The sequence below is a fragment of the Tetranychus urticae genome, chromosome 3 (genome assembly GCF_039701765.1).
Source record: "Tetranychus urticae isolate SD_2017Ah chromosome 3, NJAU_TeUrti_SD_1.0, whole genome shotgun sequence".
Classification (NCBI taxonomy): domain Eukaryota; kingdom Metazoa; phylum Arthropoda; class Arachnida; order Trombidiformes; family Tetranychidae; genus Tetranychus; species Tetranychus urticae.
The window spans coordinates 2,464,910-2,482,948 of record NC_142960.1 but is presented as its reverse complement, the minus strand read 5'-3'; the positions used below and the strand labels follow the sequence as shown (position 1 = coordinate 2,482,948).

At 31.1% G+C, this 18,039-nt stretch overlaps 1 protein-coding gene across 2 annotated transcripts in view; it reads left to right on the top strand.

The window, feature by feature from the left end:
- Positions 1-32: 32 nt before the first annotated feature.
- LOC107365957 (cell adhesion molecule Dscam1-like) overlaps positions 33-18,039 on the top strand; it is a 50,721-nt gene continuing 32,714 nt past the window's right edge. Inside the window, exons 1-5 of one of the 2 annotated variants that reach the window (XM_015933538.3) lie at positions 33-368; positions 3,604-3,765; positions 12,474-12,620; positions 13,432-14,166; positions 17,341-17,748. In XM_015933538.3, coding sequence (XP_015789024.2) covers positions 311-368; positions 3,604-3,765; positions 12,474-12,620; positions 13,432-14,166; positions 17,341-17,748 — 1,510 coding nt within the window. In that variant the 5' untranslated portion in view covers positions 33-310. The remainder of the gene's footprint in view (positions 369-3,603; positions 3,766-12,473; positions 12,621-13,431; positions 14,167-17,340; positions 17,749-18,039) is intronic. The other variant, XM_025161602.2, reaches the window with a different exon arrangement.

The window sequence follows — 18,039 nt, the reverse complement described above, 5'->3', positions numbered from 1 at the left end:
TTACTCGTGCAAATGTGAGAACCATTTTATTCAATAACAAACTTGGAGTTGGCTTTTTGTAACCAAAGTATCATCATCAGTGAGTTTGTCTCTCATTTCAACTCGAATGTGTCAACGATTTCGGTTGCAACTGACAACTTTACCAATCAATTGTTTCCATTTTAAATTGATTAATAAAGTTTCCTTGTGACTCAAGTTTACCATGGATTCAGTTGATTATAGATTAAAGTTTTTTCACGAGAAAAAGTTTTGCTTTTCTTGAAGTAAAATTTGTGGATAAAAGTGGATAAAGGATTAAACAAGCATTGAAATGGTCTTTAAATTTTCACTCATCATTGGACTGTTGACTCTACTTCCAAGTAAATATGGTAAGAATCGCAAACAAAATTCTTTCAAAATTTCTCAAATATCAATTCGAAACCAATTAACTAGTTTAACAAGTTAGACTTTCTCCATAAAACCTCATTCTCTCAACTTATAGATAAATGATTTACTATTGATTATGCAAAGGATGAATGTTTTTCATCTTTTCCATGTCAATTCAGAGATGAATATTTTTGCCCAAAAAATGCACCAAAAGTTCAATTCTCAACAGAGATTTAAAATGTGAATTGAATGGAAAAAAATCAGTTTTGTTCAATTCTTCCAAGGCTTCAAGTTTACCTTTTTGTTCATCAAAATTCATTTTTGCGTGTCAATTGACAACATATTTTTCACCTGAATTATTATTGCATGATAAACTAGTTTCACTTTTACTGATTCCATTTACCATGAAGAAAAGAGTTTATTCATTGGAGTCTATTTTGCACTTCATTAAATGCACTCGAAGTTGAAGCTCAAAGAGAAACGAGAAAATTTTTCAAAAACTCGAAAGACTTTGAATGATTTGAAAAAAAGTCAAATTTACATTCACCTTTAATTAGTCCAAGATTTTATCATGAAAAATGAACAGTACCTTTTCAATCATTTATTCAAAGCAAATTGCTCTTTACAGTTAAGTAAATGTTATTCAGTCAACTTTGACCCTTTGGTTAAACAAGTTTGTACAAACTCAATCACATGGAACATTATTTTTGTGAACAAAATCGAGAAAAGGTCAGAAAGAAATGTGACAAAACGAAGAGGAGAAAAAAAATGATTTCCATGAAAAGGAAAAGTTGACAGAATTGAGCAAATTAAAGTCAACATTTGGATATATTAATTAAAAAAGATAAGAGTGAAGAGAATGTCATTGAAAGATTTATTCATTTGGAAGGAAAAGAAAGAATTAAGACTTGGAATATTCCTTTTTCCCTCAAGCCTTTCCTCATTTCCATTTGCTTAACAAACACTAATTAAGCTGCAAGATTCATTAATTAACAACATTTAAAGTCAACCTTTTCTTCTTAACCTTTTCACGTCTTTCACTGAATAAGCACTTTTTGTGCGTCAAACATCATTTTGCAAAACTTGAATCGAAACATTTTTTTTCTTGAGACTCGAAAAAAAAGTTATCAAAAAATCCAAATGATGAGCAAACATCAAGTCATAATTAGCAAGCTTTTTGTTTACTCGCTAATAAATCAAAACTTTTCAACTTTTTATGTTTACTTGAGAATTTTTTTTCTTAACTTTTTTCGCCAATCTTGAAACTTTTTCAGCTCCATGAAAGGGTTGTGAAGAAAATGGTGAGAGAAAAAAATGAAAATTTGTTTACATCATTTCTGTTTAATCTTTTTTTTCTCCTCTTCTGAACTCATTGGTGTTATCATTGAACATTTTCGTCTTCATCATTTTCTCTGTTTCTTCAAAATTGGAAATGCTTTAAATAATATGTTCAACTGATTCTCATGAAAGGCAAATTTAGTCGCTGAAATAAAGAACTAAACATTTCTGACTTTTTTCTCTTCTCCTCAAACAGTATTCTATTCCAATCCATTTACTGGAAATTGTTATTTTTTCTTCTCTTTTTCCCTTCTTTTTCCCTTCTTCAAAACTCTACTCATTGGTCCTTAAAACAAGTTCAGGAAGAAGATGAAATGAGAAGGCAAAAAGAGTTGCTATTGGGTGCAAATATTCTGGTTATAAGTTCAAGTTGAAATGATATTTTCAAATGAATTCTGTTACATTGTGACAGAAGAAAAGTTGAACAAAAAAATGTATTCAATTGACTCATCATGTAAAAAAATTTCTCTTTTCCTTCTCTTGAAACTTTTCTGCTGATCCACTTCAAGTGATACATCAAAGTGATGGTTTCAATTGAAAGATTAAATTATCAATAATTCTTGTCCAATCAATGAAAGAGAGAAAAATGTTTCAACAATTTTTGCCAGAATTTTTTAATGTCTTTTTCCATCTCGTTTTGTCTTTGCTAGCAAATTGGTTGAGAATCATTTTCATCATCATTTACGATAATCTGAATATTGCGTGATAATAGCTTGTAACAATGAATGATCTTGAGTTGAAAAAGGTTCAATTGTACTTGAAAAAGATTTGTTTGAATATCCATTTTATGATGAGACAAAAAAGAGTGGAGAAGCAAGGAAAAGGAAAGAAAGAAAAGGTAGAAAAAAAACTTGATTATTGAATGTTGCAAAGGGAGTTTATTTTTGAACAGCATAAAAGGTTGGACGAAAAATGAGTGAATAGATAATGTTAAATAACATTTCATCAAGTATTCAATGTGAAATTCTTTATCTCCTGTTATCATGATAAACCTCTATTGACCCCGTCTCAAGGATAAAAGGTGATGATAATGTATTTCTCTGTTAACTTAATGAATAATATGAATATGTTGTTATCCAATAGTGTTCAACTTATAACAAAACAAGGTTAACAACAAAACGTTATCTAACTCAATTTGTATTGCATTATTGTATTACTATCTTTTTTTATCGACTCAAACTAAGTCGTTGGCAACTTGTTAGACTCGATTGTACAAAGTGCTGAAATGTTGAAATGCTTTTTTCATGTCGCTCCAACATTTAAGCTGATATTAAGTGTTTCGTAGTTATTCTAATGAAAATGTTACAGATTTGCGATTTCGTTTGGTTCTTCAAACTTTATGAGAACGACAGTTATCTCAACTGTGATTAGAAATCTGACTTCAATTCCAACTCGTATTCTTAACCAATCACGTGTCAGTTACACTTTACGTCAAGTCTATCATCTTGTCAAAATAAAATATAATCTTTGATATGATTAGATAAGTGATAAGAGTAAATGTGAAAAGTTATAATTTCATTTAGACGTTTGATGAACGATAACAAGTTCAAGATGTTGAGCTTGATGAGGTTAATTTAAATCTTGTTTTCACTTTGACTTACATTTGTGCAAGGTTATTCATTGGTTGTGTTGTATAAGTTTACCTAACCAATAAGTAGTGTTACTTGTACAAATCAATCATAATTATTTAATGAAAAATTTACACAAAATTGCCTCTCGAGGAAAGGAAAAATTCTGCATCCATTTTCATATTTAATTTGACAATTTCATGCGATCTCAAACTTGAATCGAGAAATCAGTTTGACAATCCATATAAATGTTTTTTGAGAAATTTTCTGTTTGAAATTTCGAAAATTAAAGTAAACATTTTCTCACAAATAAAATTCTTTTTAATTTCAGAATTCATCTCTTTATTGGAACCGAGAGTTTATGACGAATTTGTTATCCAAGGTAACATTGCCGTGTTTCGATGTCAAATTCCCGATCATCTTAAAGACACTGTTCGAGTCAAATCATGGTATCTCAGTAATGGAATCATACTGAAACCTCCAGAAAATCGAGGTAAGAGCATTCGAAGTTCTCAACAAAATTTTGAAATTTTCTTCAATAAAAATTCCTTACAACTTGAGTTTTCAAAAATTAATAAAATTTGAATAAAATCTATTCAAAGACTGAAGTAAAACAAAATTAGCCTTAAAAAGTGTTCAAAATGAGTTCACAAACAAAGTAATTAATCATTTTTCAAAGAAAATTTAAAATTCAAATTAAACTATAAAAATGGCAAATTAATGCTGATCATAATAAAAGTTTTAATAACATTGGATAATCAATTGAAAGTCAAATAAAAGTTCACATTCAACTCGAAATTGTGATTTGTTTTTGAATAGGAAATTTCGCCTCGAGCAAACTCCTTTCCATTGTTCAACTCGATTCAACTTATCGAAACATGTAAAGTTGAACAGAAAAGTAAAGTTTAAATTTCTTCAAAGTTGTTTTTTATTCATTATAAACATTTGAAATTCAATGTTTCGTTAAAACTCAATTTTCTCGCATCTTTTTCATTCTTAACTTTTCTCCCAAGTTCATACTCATGAACTATTTAGATTAACATTGAAAAGTGTTTTCCTCGAAAAAGAGAAGAAAAATTGTTGAGAAGAAATTGAAAAGAATAATTTATCAAACGAAAAATTATCAAAGTTTCAGCATAGAATCTGATGAAATAGTTTCTTCTGCAAAACTTTTCTCTTCATTTATTGTTCACCTTGTCAGCGATATCAATTGACCATTTAATTGGTTACAAGTACCACTTGATTGAGATGATAAGAACAACAATAAAAACTCAATTGGAATGGCGATATTAATGGAAAGAAAAGAAAAGTAGAGAACAAATTTTTCCAACGATAATGATCAGATTCATTTTTCTTCGTTCGCTTCTCTCTCGATCAACAATCAAATGTTTTTATATTCACTGATATTGTCCAGTTTGCTTGGCTAGGTTAACAGGAAAATACAAAGAATGGAAAATGGATAAAGAAAAAGGAAAACGAAGAAAAGATATAAAAGGAAAGAATAACATTGACATGGTTACATTCTTGAAGAGTCTACATGACATTATCAGTACTTTATATCGCCATATCATTACCATCATGTGCATCATCATGTTCATCATCTTTACATGTTTAGTTCTTTTCCAAACAACCCAAAGATTCCAAGACTTTTCTCTGCCAGTTTCTCCTTCCATTCCATCGATACAACCTTTACAATCTTTTCTCCAGATTCCTTTCTCTTCCCATCAAGTTACATGATAATGTTAACATTTTCAGAGGTTTACCTTTACATGATTATCAGGAAAAGAATCACAAAAGGTATGGATAAAGAGAAAAGATGCAAAAAGAAGAGAAAAGAAGAAAAAAATGTTGATTACCAGATTACCATCTTGGAATGATACATTTCCATGTATCATTTTCTCGGCTTTATTCATCTTCTCCTCGTCATTCGTCATGCCTTATCAATGAGCAATAACTTATCTTCTTCCCTGAACAGAGAAAAGAGAAATTATTTTCCTTCTCTTCACATTTTAATGAGAGACAACAAATTTCCTCTTTACTTTCATCTTCGTCAAAAAGCATTATAAACATTTCACTTTTATTCACACGACTTAATTTCACCTTTATCATGAGCTTGCAAGGAAGACGAAAAAGGGTGAAAATTGTTGTTTTATCCAAAGACAGATGAGAAGCAAAATGTCAACTTGAACGAGGTGAAAAAGGCGTCTTTTATTAGCTTCTGTAATAATGTCATAAAAAATGGAAAAAGGGACAAGAAAAGAAAATCGAGTTTTCCTTTTTACTCTCACAAATTGTTGTCATTAGTATTATTAGCAAATGTGACGATATTTCATTTGGAAAACCTTTGAACTCGCCAAAATTGATATTGTAATGTTGGTAACTGTGACAATGATCAATGTTTCGTTGCATCGTTTATCATAATCTCAACTCTTTTACTTCAAGTGACAATGTTTGTTGGACGAAGAGTAAAGTTGGTGAAAAGACGAAAACAAAGCAAAGAGTAAAAGATGAAATTCAATGTTTTCTCTTCTTCTCTTATTGTTGTCAGAAATGAATGAAACATTGAGTGAAACTGAAAAAAGGAAGTTGACAATTATTTTATCATTTCATTTGCCAACGAAAAAAGAAAAGATGAAAAAATAGACTTTCGTTGGTTCAACTTTTTGCATTTACTTTTGGTTTCTTTCGTTGTTAACAAGAGCAAATGTTGTTTATCTTGAAATGCAATTTCCGAGTTTATTTTTGAAATTACAAGTAAATAAAATTATCAATTTGTTTGCGAAATTTTTATTTGGAAAAATGGCAAAATCTTTGCTCTTCTTTTTTCGCCTCTTCTCACTTTTCAATTGTTCAATTCACAATTCATCAGGAATCAAATTATTGAACTTTTCTCTCTCGCTTTTTCTCATCCGATTAAGGTTAAGTGAAAACATGAAAAGTTGAATGTTCAAGAGAAGCGATTGAAAGGGAAAAATGTTGAAAGTCAATATTTCAATATTGACTTTACAGTTTAACTGTTTTTGAGTCAATAAAGGAAAGAGACTTTGATAGAGTCTTTTTCAATTCACCTTTAAAATATTATCAAATGATAATCAAGATAATGATGCAAGGTTCGCCGAGTGATGAAAGGGTAAAGGATAAAAGTGTAAATGTTTCTCTTTTGACTGGAAATCATTTGCAGCAAACTATAACTTTACTTGGAAAATTTTGTTTTTCTTTTTACCCATTTTTTCCATTCATAAATATGTGATTTACATTTAAAACCTTTTGTTGGTAACCTTCTTTAGTCTCTTCTGTTTTCATCATGATCGGTTTGAGATGGAAAAAACAGAAAAGTCTAATAATTTGCAGAAATAAGCATTTTTTGCAAGTCTATTCAACAACAGTAATCGATAGTTTAGTGACATGCATTAATGAGAAACACTTTGCTGGAAAAGTTTATCCATTGTGCGATAAGACAATATCAGTATTGAATAGTTTAACCCAGAAAAAGTGTTTTCAAGTTGACAATATTTCTTTTTTCGCTTCATCATCACCATTATTGTTACACTTATTGTCATCATCATTATCATATACTATCACAGTTTCCAGTTCTTACCAATATTGTCATTTGACTCGGATAAACAATTGGGTTCAGTTAAAATTTCGATGTGAGAATGGATTCATCCAAAAGTATTGGTTTAACACTTTATTTAATAAGTATTATTTATCAGTCATTATAACAAATAGCTTTGATGCCGAAACATTCAGTACAATTATTAAAACAATAATCCTAATATCTGATGTTTTACATAAAGATTAAAAAAAGATAAAAAAACATCAAATTCAACGAATGTCTGCATAACAAGGTTGTACAGGGCATTTCAGCTAATTTTACTGTTGTAAACTGGCTGCATCTTTGCCCCTGAGTGAACTTGGGGTTAGATATTTTAACTAGGGAAATTTCTGCGATACTCAATTTGTCACATTTCAAGGTCAAGTTCATTCAAGGTCATTGCGTTATTTGTCCTCTAAATGATATTTGAAGGGCATTTTCTAAGTGTGCAAAGATTTTTCAGATTGATTGCTGCTAGGGACATGTTCATAGCGCATTCTGGTCACAAGAAATGAGTGTTTACATATTGATGTGTTGGTCAATTGGTTTTAGACAAATGCATTAATCTTTTCAACGGTGTGAGAAACTAACTTGTAATAAAAATCAACCAGACTGAAAATTTTTGCACTCTTAGAAAACGCCCTTCAAATATCATTTAGAGGACCAATAACGCAATGACCTTGAATGAACTTGACCTTGAAATGTGACAGGTTGAGTATCGCCGAAATTTCCATAGACAAAATATCTAACCTCAAGGTCACGTATGGGCAAATATATAGTCAACTTACAACGGTAAAATTATCTGAAACGCATTGTAGATAATTGATATATCATGACACGCAAATGCAGGATATCGCTATAAATTTTGCTGAATAATTAAGCTAATTGGGAAGCATGAATTGATTGTTTCGCTCGAAAATCAAATACCTGTTGGGAGCTTTAATTCGAAGAATTGCCTAGAATGTAATATTTCTCGATCTTCATTCCATATAATTCCGACAGAGGATCTCAAATTCAACCCATCACATCTAAGGCCCATTAGAAGGTGAAAGAACCAAAATTTTGCACGCCGTGTACAAATGGTCAACAGCCTTGTGAATAAGGCCGAAGAAATTCATGATTTTTTCAACGAAATCTTGTTCACTGATGAAGTCAGATTCAATTAGAGCGGTTGTATCAATGGACACAATTGTGTTGATACATCACACGAAAGCTGATTTTGAAGTTTAATATAGCCGGAAAAATCTATCTAAAAATTCTTGCAGTAAAATCTGCAACTGTTTCCACTTTTGTAACGAATCGTTTCACGATGGCTATATAAGATTGAAAAAATAGTGTCATACAAAAATTTGACATTTTTCTTATAGAATGACATTAAGTCAGCATCAATCTCTATCTAGTGCTGTGTTGAGCAACTAGCTTCAGAAAATTGATATTTATAATTCATACAACCAGCGGACTTTCATTAATGTAATTTATAACCAATGAAAAAGCAACGGAACACTTTTGTACTCCTGAAATAACATGTTTGACTTTACAATAAAAGTTCAAATTTTTAAACTCATTTATATGATAAACAGCTGAAGATGATTCAAATAAAATGCTTGGTAATGGTTTGATATCTTAAGCTGACTCAAATAAAGGCACAATATTTGTTTGATTTTCATAATTCTAATCATATTCTCTTCAACTTGACTCAACATTATAGAACTTTCTTGCTTCTTTACTTTCCAGATGTAAATAGGAAAAATAAACGAGTCAATTTGCGTTGACAGGAATCACATGTAATTATATTAACAAGGTTAAGTGTTTGCCTTCGCTTAACATATAATTGTAGATTGCAAACGTTAACAAAACAAATACACAAATGCAAACATCTTAAACTGTATTATCGTCTCTTGATTAAACCTTATCATTTATTTTGCAAAACAATGGATGAAAGACCTTTTAGGTTATTCCATCCATTATAACTCTAACAATTATTGCACCTTTTATCATTACTTTTATTGCCATTAGAGATTCATATATTTATCTATTTCCATCGTTGAGCATTTTCACATCTCAATATCAATTGATATTATTTAACCTTAACCCTCTGAGGAACCGTGAAGCAAAAAAGCAGTAACCAAAGGGATCAAGAGCTTCTTGAGAAAATGCATTTTCTTGCTTCATTTCACTTTCATCATCTTTTGTCAATAAAACTTCATATTTTCACATTTTCTTTGTTTGCCATTTTACTCTCATCACACTTTGACAATTTTATTGACCATTTCCGGAAGGCAATATTATCCACAGAATAATGAATAATCAAACAGATTTTCATCTTCTATTTACATTCAAGCTGTTATTGCTTCAACATTATCAATTATATATCATATTACAGTCCATTTGACTCATTCTTGGCCAATAAAAATGTTCTTGTTCAATTAAGTTCATTCAAAAGGATGAATAAACTGTTTCCCTGAAAAGTCAAGTTCCTGTCAAAACACAAGCCATGAAATGAAGCAAATATCTAAATGGAGAAAAAAAGTCACCTGGAATATTTCGAGTTGCAATTTCTTCTCAATTTTAAAATTCCAAAACGAAGAACATAAAAACTTTAAATGTTCCAAGTGGCTTTCACAGCACCAAGTATCAATATTCATTTGAAGTAAAGTCATTGGCTCATTCAGTTGCAATTAACAGAAAATGACTCGAATGGAGATGCGAACCAATTGACGAACAAAATGAGAAAATTTCCAACAAAAATTTTTGACATTCGAAGGTTGATTTTACAAGTTCTTGATTCGATGTTCAGTGATTTTTAAAAAAATTCTGATTCAAGTTGCGCTGGCAATGTTGACATGTCATTGTTCAAAACTAAAGTTATCTCGGCTTTTCTCAGTTATAGTTGTTCAGCTCATTGATCTAGTTTAATGTCACAAATGAGATTAATCATTGCAAATTGATAATCCTTTTGCTTCCACAAGCCTCAAAGTCGTTGAACAAGAATAACATTTAATAATCATGACACTTGTTTAGCTATAATGCAAGATGAAATGTTTTACTTTTCGCAATTGGAATATTGGATTGAGAGATGAAAATGTAGAACAAGAAAATTGAATTGTCTTCTTTTCTCTCTTTTCACATTCTCACATATTCTTTTCAGTGTATTGTTAATTAAATTTGTCTCTGTCAATTTCACTTTATTAAGAGTTGGAATAACTTTTCTGTGTTGAATCCATGGCTGGGAAAAGAGTTGCATGAATAATACTGACAAGGGATATCAAAAGGAGAAACTGAATGATGTTGAAGAAGAGAGGAAAGGGAAAGTGCAAGATGCACCTAATTTTGCGATCATTCAGTTTCTTCAGATTAATTCACATTGAATGGGTTGACGAAGAGAGAAGAAAAAAAAGAATAAAAGAAGATTCTTCTCAAGATATTTTTCCTTTTCTTCTTTTGGAGACGAAAAATGAGGTAAAAATAGGTTCTTCAGTTAATTGATTATTTAGTTACCAATGTAAATGAATTATATCAACTTTACCATGAAACATTTTTCTTCACTTTTTTTGCGCTTCTAAACTCTTATCCAAGACTGAAAAGGGAAAACATGAAAACTATTCACTTGATCAATTCTTGAATATTCAATGGGAATCATTTTTATTGAGGTGACGATGATGAATACTGTTCTGCTTAAGATAATTTGTTTTCCACTCAAGAAGAGTTTCAACATTATCTAAGGTAATAGTCAATTTAGTTTTAATTTATCATGCAAATTTTGTTCCTTCATTTTGTTCCTTTTCCAAGCTGTTTCTTTCCTACTCGACTCTATATCAAGATTTTGTTTTGACCTGAAAACTCTGAATCTCTCTTCTTTACTATTCATTGATGTTTTCATCAACAAGTATTGGAATTTTATTTTTGAAACTTTTTTCTTCTTGCTTTTGTTAAAGTTTTTTGTTGGTTTTTGTGCATTTCTGTGTTTTGATCTATTGCGAGCTTTGTGCGCTCATGAGTAAATTTTGGACAGTTTATTTACTTGATGAATTGAAATTTTCAAGTCCATTAAATGAAAATTCTGCTTCTCTTTTGTTTTGGAAAGCATTGTCAACATGAAAATGGAATGAAACCGAAAAGAAGAAATGAATTTAAATGTTGAAATGGTTGATTAAAGGGTAAATAACTGTACTAATTGACGTCATTATTTTGTTGTTGTTTCAGTTGAATTAAGTTTCCATGATATTGAGTTTAATTTTGTAGTTAAATGTTGTAAATGAAAAGAGTGCTCAATTCTGCAACAATTTACAATGGAATAAAAAAGAAAGGAAAATTTGTTAATTGATTTTTAATTGAATCTAATTTAATTGCTCATTGAACAGGCACGGATTAAACTCATTCCATGCATAAGCATTCAATTCAATTTCAAGTATTGCATCAGCTAATTAATAATGGACTAGTGCAGTGTAAAGCTGCAGGCTGTTACTGACTCACTGCACTCACTGACCGTGTATCAATCATGAAGTTCTACATCGTAAATATTTTCGAAAAAAACCTAATTTCTTTTTAGCGTTTTTTTTAAAGAAGCGATTTCCAGAGCAATCGCTCTGTCTGAAAACACACTCAATTCATTTGTGAAATACCGAGCATATTAAATCCCGAGCTGAGGTCGAACCCAAACGCAGAAGATCAGTGCATCAAGATCAACATTGGTTGTCCGTGAATGACCCCAATGAGGTTCATTGAATACAACCTAAGAGATGCTACCATTGGGATGAAATCTGTGCTCAACTAGAGCCAAATTTTTACGTCTTTTGTTAACTAATTTTTTGCTGACAATTTTGCAATGCTGACTAAGGAACTTTTGAAACATCATTTTTCCCCATTAAATTATAATTGGCAGAAAAGTGTGATAATTTGAAAATATCATCTTTACATAGGCATCAGTGAAAGACAAAATTTTATTCACAGTTTAAATTCTCAAGATTCTCATTTGATATTTTTAATGGGAATTAATAGTTGAACTTTATTCTCCATTAAATTAAGTGAAGAAAGAAAAGGCTAGGATAAGGCTTACATGATGTTGATAATGATCATGATGAGTGTGCTGCTGCATGATGAACAAGGTTAAAGTTGAACAGCAAGCAAAAAAACGTGAAGATGAAGTTGAACCTGGTTAATAGTTATTGTTGAAAGAAAATTTAATTTTAAATCAACACGTTATGATAAGAAAGTGTAAATTGGTAATGAAACAATCAAGAGGCACAAATTGGAAGTGAAAATGATGAACAGGCAAAGTAATAAAGAGAGGAAAAGTGATGTTGAAAAAAAGAGAAAATAATGTAAAAGAAATTCTAAGTTGAACAGAATGATGAAAACGCACTTAATTCCAGATAAGTATTGAAATTAGAAGACTCAAGATGAAGAGTTATAACAGAAAAAACTCACGCAATTTGAAACAATCCATTAAAACTTTAAGCGAGAAAAAAGGACTAAAATGAAAATTCGAAATGCAACATCTTTGCAAGAACAAGAAACTTTGAAAAAGAAAATTTCAAAACAAAGGAAAAATTCGAAGAAAAAAATTCTATTCTCAAACTCAATTCTTTCTTTTCTCATTTTCACAGATAAATTCACAGCTTTACCGTCTGGTGAGCTTCTTGTACGTTCAGTTGACACTGAAGATTCTTATCTTAAAGTTCGTTGTGAAGTTAAAAATGATAAAACTGGTCGAACTGGTATAACCTCAACTCCAGGGAAACTCACAGTTATCGGTAAGTTGGAAAAGAGAGAAATTCTTGTTTTTTTCGATATTCCTTTTCCTTTCACTTCTTGTCTCGAAAACTAGATGTGAATTGATTTACTCGAGTAGCTACATTCACATGTAATATTCATGGCGAGAAAAGGCATAAAGTGATATAAAAAGTACCAATAACAAGAGTAATAATAATGGCAATAAAATTGTGCTTTATCACCTTGAAGAAAGTGAAATAATAGCGAACGATAAAAAAACTCTGGAAAAGTGATAATAATATGGAATTGCAATAATGATAATAATAAAATAGCAAATTCTATACATTCTTATATTTTCTTCTTTATGGTTAACCTTGTTGTTTTCTGGTGAATCAACATTATTCAGTAATTTGTCATCAATTATTTGCTCTCTCACTTCCATTCTCCATTCAATTGTTTACTCTTTTCTCTCGTTGCTTCTCTTTGGCTTCTTCACCTTTTCATCTTTCATTCGTGACTTTATCCTTATCACTGATCATTACTTTCATTAGTTTCAACAGTTTCATCATTTTCATGAGATAAAGTTATGGAATCCATTTCCATCAATTATAACTCGAAATGATAAGAGTAACTGAGCAAAAGTTTCACAAAGTTGCTGAAAATTTCAAGTTTCCATCGAGAAAAAAGGACATTAAATTTAAAAAAAGAACTCATCTTAGAATTGATTGGAAGAGAAAATTTTGTCAGCTGAATTGTCATGAGAATGAGAAGTTTACGGAAAAGAAGTACAATAAAATTCTTGCAAATTCATGTTTTCTAACCGTTTCTGCCTTTTGCTTTTTTTACATTCAGAAGCTAAAAATCCTTCCAGTCCAAAGATATTTTTTCAATTACCTCAAATAAGTGCTCGTGAAGGTGACCACAGTGTTTATCTACCTTGCATTGCCTCTGGTTATCCTTTGGTAAAGTATGAATGGTTCCAAAGGATAAGTGATAGATCAAGCGATGAATATGTGCCTCTAGTAAACCTCAATAGACCTTCATCTCGTTATTCAACTACCGATGGACTTTTGATAATTACTGAACCCAAATCAAGTGATTCCAATGAGTATCGATGCATCTCATCCAACAACTTGGGTAGAGTCAAGTGTGAGATTCGGTTAACAGTGTACTCACCTTTACGTCTAACCCTGACTACCAGCCCGACTCTTGTTCCAGTAAGCCAGTCAAGTACAAAAGTTAGTGCAGTGGTTGGGTCACCTTCAGTCACTCGTCTACCCATAAGCCTGGGTTCAAGTTTATCTTTAAATTGTACAGTCAAAGGATTTCCAGTAAAGAACGTTAAATGGACAAAAGAGGGTAAAACTTTACTCGAATCAAGTTTACCTTTGGCAACACTGAAACCAATGAAAAGTTCATCATCATTACCAGCTCAACCCGATTATCGTCATTATCAACAGCCAAACAGTCATCACTCACTTGTTCTTGATTTACTTTCCTTGGAACGTAAACATGAAGGTTTCTACATTTGCTTAGCTTCTAATGATTTAGGATCAACTCAACAAACTATTCAACTTTTCTTTGATGGTAAATATCATTCTTTTCACTCATTATTTCTCATCATTTCTCTTTTGTATCACTTTCATCTATTCAATAGAACATTGAAAAACTTGCATTTTCCTCTCATGCAATAATGTAACGTAAATATAAATATCATCATTAATTGCATTTGGCCTCTGGTTAACCTCAGAATAGAAGAAGAAGAAAAAGAAAGGCAGAAGAAAAAAAATGAAATTCATTTATCCAGCCCTTATTATCCTAATTATCTGAATCATGTTTTGCTTTTTTTCTCTCTTTTCTCTTTTCCAATCTGAATCAGAGTCAAAAAAGCATTCAATTATAATTGCATTTCAATTCTCAACAGAAGAATAATGTTCATGTTCGCAAACCTTTACTCAACTAATATTATTAGCAATATCATGTTGAGAATTTGCAAAGGCAATACAAAATTTTTGTCTCTTCACATTGAGTCATGTATATTAATGTTGCTTCACTTTTACTTAAACATTTCATTTCTCATTGAACAAAAATGTACTTTGATTGCTCGACTTGACCCATAAAAAATGATGACATTTGTTGAATCAACTGATTATGTTTCAATCGTTCAACTTGAAGATGTAAACCTTTCAAAGTACATTTAAAATTAACTCTTGAAGTAATCTCATCTTGGAATTTAGTTGCAAGCAGAAAAAAAAGAGTTTCAACAAAAGTTCAAGTTCTTTCATTGAAACCCCATTTAATATTCATAAAAAGAGTTGCAGTGAAAAATAGTTGAGCCTAAGGTCAAAGAATAATCTGTTTGTTGAACATTATTGTGCCCAAATCGTTTCAATTTAAAGCAACAGTTGAACAGAAAAGTACTTCAGATTTCGAACGAAAAGAATCAGAATCAATCTGTAAAATTCGTTGGCATTTATTTGGAATTTATGATAAGGAGAATTTTTCGTTTTTTCTCCCATTCATTTTCGAATTGAATTAAACAAATGGATTCGCTTCTTCTTCTAATGTTGCACTCTGAAAATGACTACCTTGTGTTTGGCAATTACATTTTAATCAGTGCAGATTCACTATTGAACATTATCATTATTGCAAGGGAGTCAAGAGAGACAAACGTAATCCTAATTATCTTTCGTCGATGGAAACTCTAACCAATTCTCATGAGTAAAATGAAACAGTTTACTTTGATCTGTCATCAACAAGGCCAATTAAATGTAATTATATTGAAACAGTTAACCATTAGTTTCAAGTTAATGCTAATGTTTACCTGTTTACTCTTGTTAATCACAATAAACTTTCATCATTATCATTATTCTCATTCTCAATCCATTTCTCTTTCGCTTCTCTTCCAATGCAACTGTTGACAGTCATCAGTTAATGATTGGTTAAAGATGAAACTGAAAGCAAGGTTAACAGTCAAAGACCAATCATCCCTTGCAATTCAACTTTAAACGGAAATTGTTGAAGCTCAATGGAAGCAAAGAAATGCAATTTGATTACAACAAAGTGAGAGTAATAAAACAATGAAAAACAGTAAATATTCAAGTAACGTTAAATGTTAATCTCAACTTGAATTTCATCTTTACTCATCCATTAGATGACAAAAAGTGATTTTTTCATGACACTTGTTCAACCTCATTTTGTTCACTTGTCAAAATTTTGCAATTTTCCCAAGAGAAAATATTAGAAATATAAATTCGTCTCAACGAAAAATTTTCATTGATACAAATCACTCCCTGACTAGGAGGCGCGAATCATGTGTGAATGAATAAAGTTTGCAAAGTCAAAAATTGATGAAATTAAAAGTCATGAAAATAGAATTAAAAACGATAATTTATTATGGGAGTGATTAATATTATTGAGCAGGGAGTAGAAAGATAATGCTGATGAACAAAAACGTAACAATGATTTTGTCCGTTTAAATGAAGTTCAGACACGATAAAAGTGTTACCGAATAAAGGTGAAAATCAAAAAAGATAAACTTTAGTTATGCGAATAGAATCAAATGATAAATTTACTGGGAGGGAAAAATATCATTCGGCAGGGAATAGATGTAATATACTGAATGCGAACAAGAGCCAAAAGTTAGTTTTGTTTAATGAAATAGAGTTCTCATTCTGATTTTTTGACAACTTTTTGCATCGAATTCAATAAATCGATGCAAAGAAGAAAAGTTTCTAACAGAATTTCTTTTTCGCTTGTTGAAGCAATGGAAAAGTAAATTGTAAAAGTTTTGCCTCTCATTATGAACTAGAGAAAAGTAAGGGATAAAAAGATGAATTACATGATTGGATAGAAATGCAAGTGATGAAATGCTCAACAGACGTAACTTTATTTGAAAATAAAAGGTTTTGACTGAATAAAAGCATGAAAAGTTTAAGGAAAACAAGAAGAGAATAAAGTTTTATCTTTTCTAACAAGCAATCTTAATCTTTAGTCTTTCTTTTGTGCTCTCATTTTCAACATCTTTTCTCGTCATCATCATGCTCTTCATCTTCTTATCCTCGTTAACTTTGTCTATCCATCTTTAACTCGTTTATTTAAGCGTTTTACGAGTTTAGACTAAAGAAGAGAGAGAGAAAGAGAAAGAAAAAGAGAGAAGAACGTTTCAATGTATTAAAATAAATCGATAGACGTAAAGATTTAGCTCTTCTCACTGTTGTTGTTGTAGTTGGTGATGATGTTTATATTGCTGTTGAACCTTTTAAGACACGAGTAAAGAGTTGAGAGCGATCATCTTAATTGAAAGATTACTTTTTTCGCTCTTCTTTTCTCTCTCTCTCTTCACATGAAATCATCAGATAAGACATTGGATAAGAATAATGTACATCTAATAAGTGATAAGATATTTTGCTGCTCAAAATAAAAGTGTTATCCAAAAGTAATCTTGGAGTGAGAAACCAAGTTGAACTATTTAAAAGCAAAATAAATTTGAAGCCCATTATTTTCAATTTGAACGTTTCCCAGTCAATAAAGTTGAACACTTCAAGTCAATTTGTCAAAGTCACAAGGCTATTGAATCAATCCTTTTGATTATGCATTTCAATCTTCTTTATGCATTATCAGTTCTAGTTAATTGAAATTAATGGTTTTCAATTTTTAAGTAGAAAATGCAAAAGAGAACAAAAATGGGAAAAAAATTCTGTCGAATTTCTCTGCAAAAATTTTCAATTCTTTTTTTTCTTTTCCGAAATTTTCCTTTAGATGAAGAACCAATTTTTACTGAAACTTTTACTGATCAACTGTTGTCACCAGGAGCTTCCCTTTCCCTCATTTGCTCGGCTCGTGGTCGACCCTTGCCTCAAGTGACTTGGACCCTCGACCATGAGCCCATCAAGAGCTCCCATCGAACCAGGTATGCTGACTATGTAAGTCAACGGGACAAGGTTACCAGCTATGTCAACGTGTCTTCCATTCGAACCGAAGATTCCGGTTTGTATCAATGTATTGCTTCCAACACGGCTGGTAAAGTGACCCATTCAAGGCGAATCAACGTCTATGGAGAACCTGGAATTAAGCCACTGGAAAACCGAACCGCACTGGAAGGTGACAATGTTTGGTTCTATTGTCCAGTCTATGGCTATCCTTATGGTGAGGTTAGCTGGTTGAAAGGTATGAAAGTCTCATGTTTATCATGGCAATAAGTGAAAAGTAAAAGCATAAATGAATTCAAAGATTCGTGACTTATCTCCAGATATAAATTGCTTTTTTTTCTTTTTTTTCAACGTTCGTCGACTGGACAGCCTTTATCTATCTGACAACATTATCCAGTGTCTTTGCTTGATGAGTATGATGAGTGGTTTACAGAGGCAAATGAATAGAGTAAATTGAATCGAGGAATAGGAATGTTATTGGATTGAATTGGAATAATGAATAAACAAGAAATGTTAATGGAAACATGAT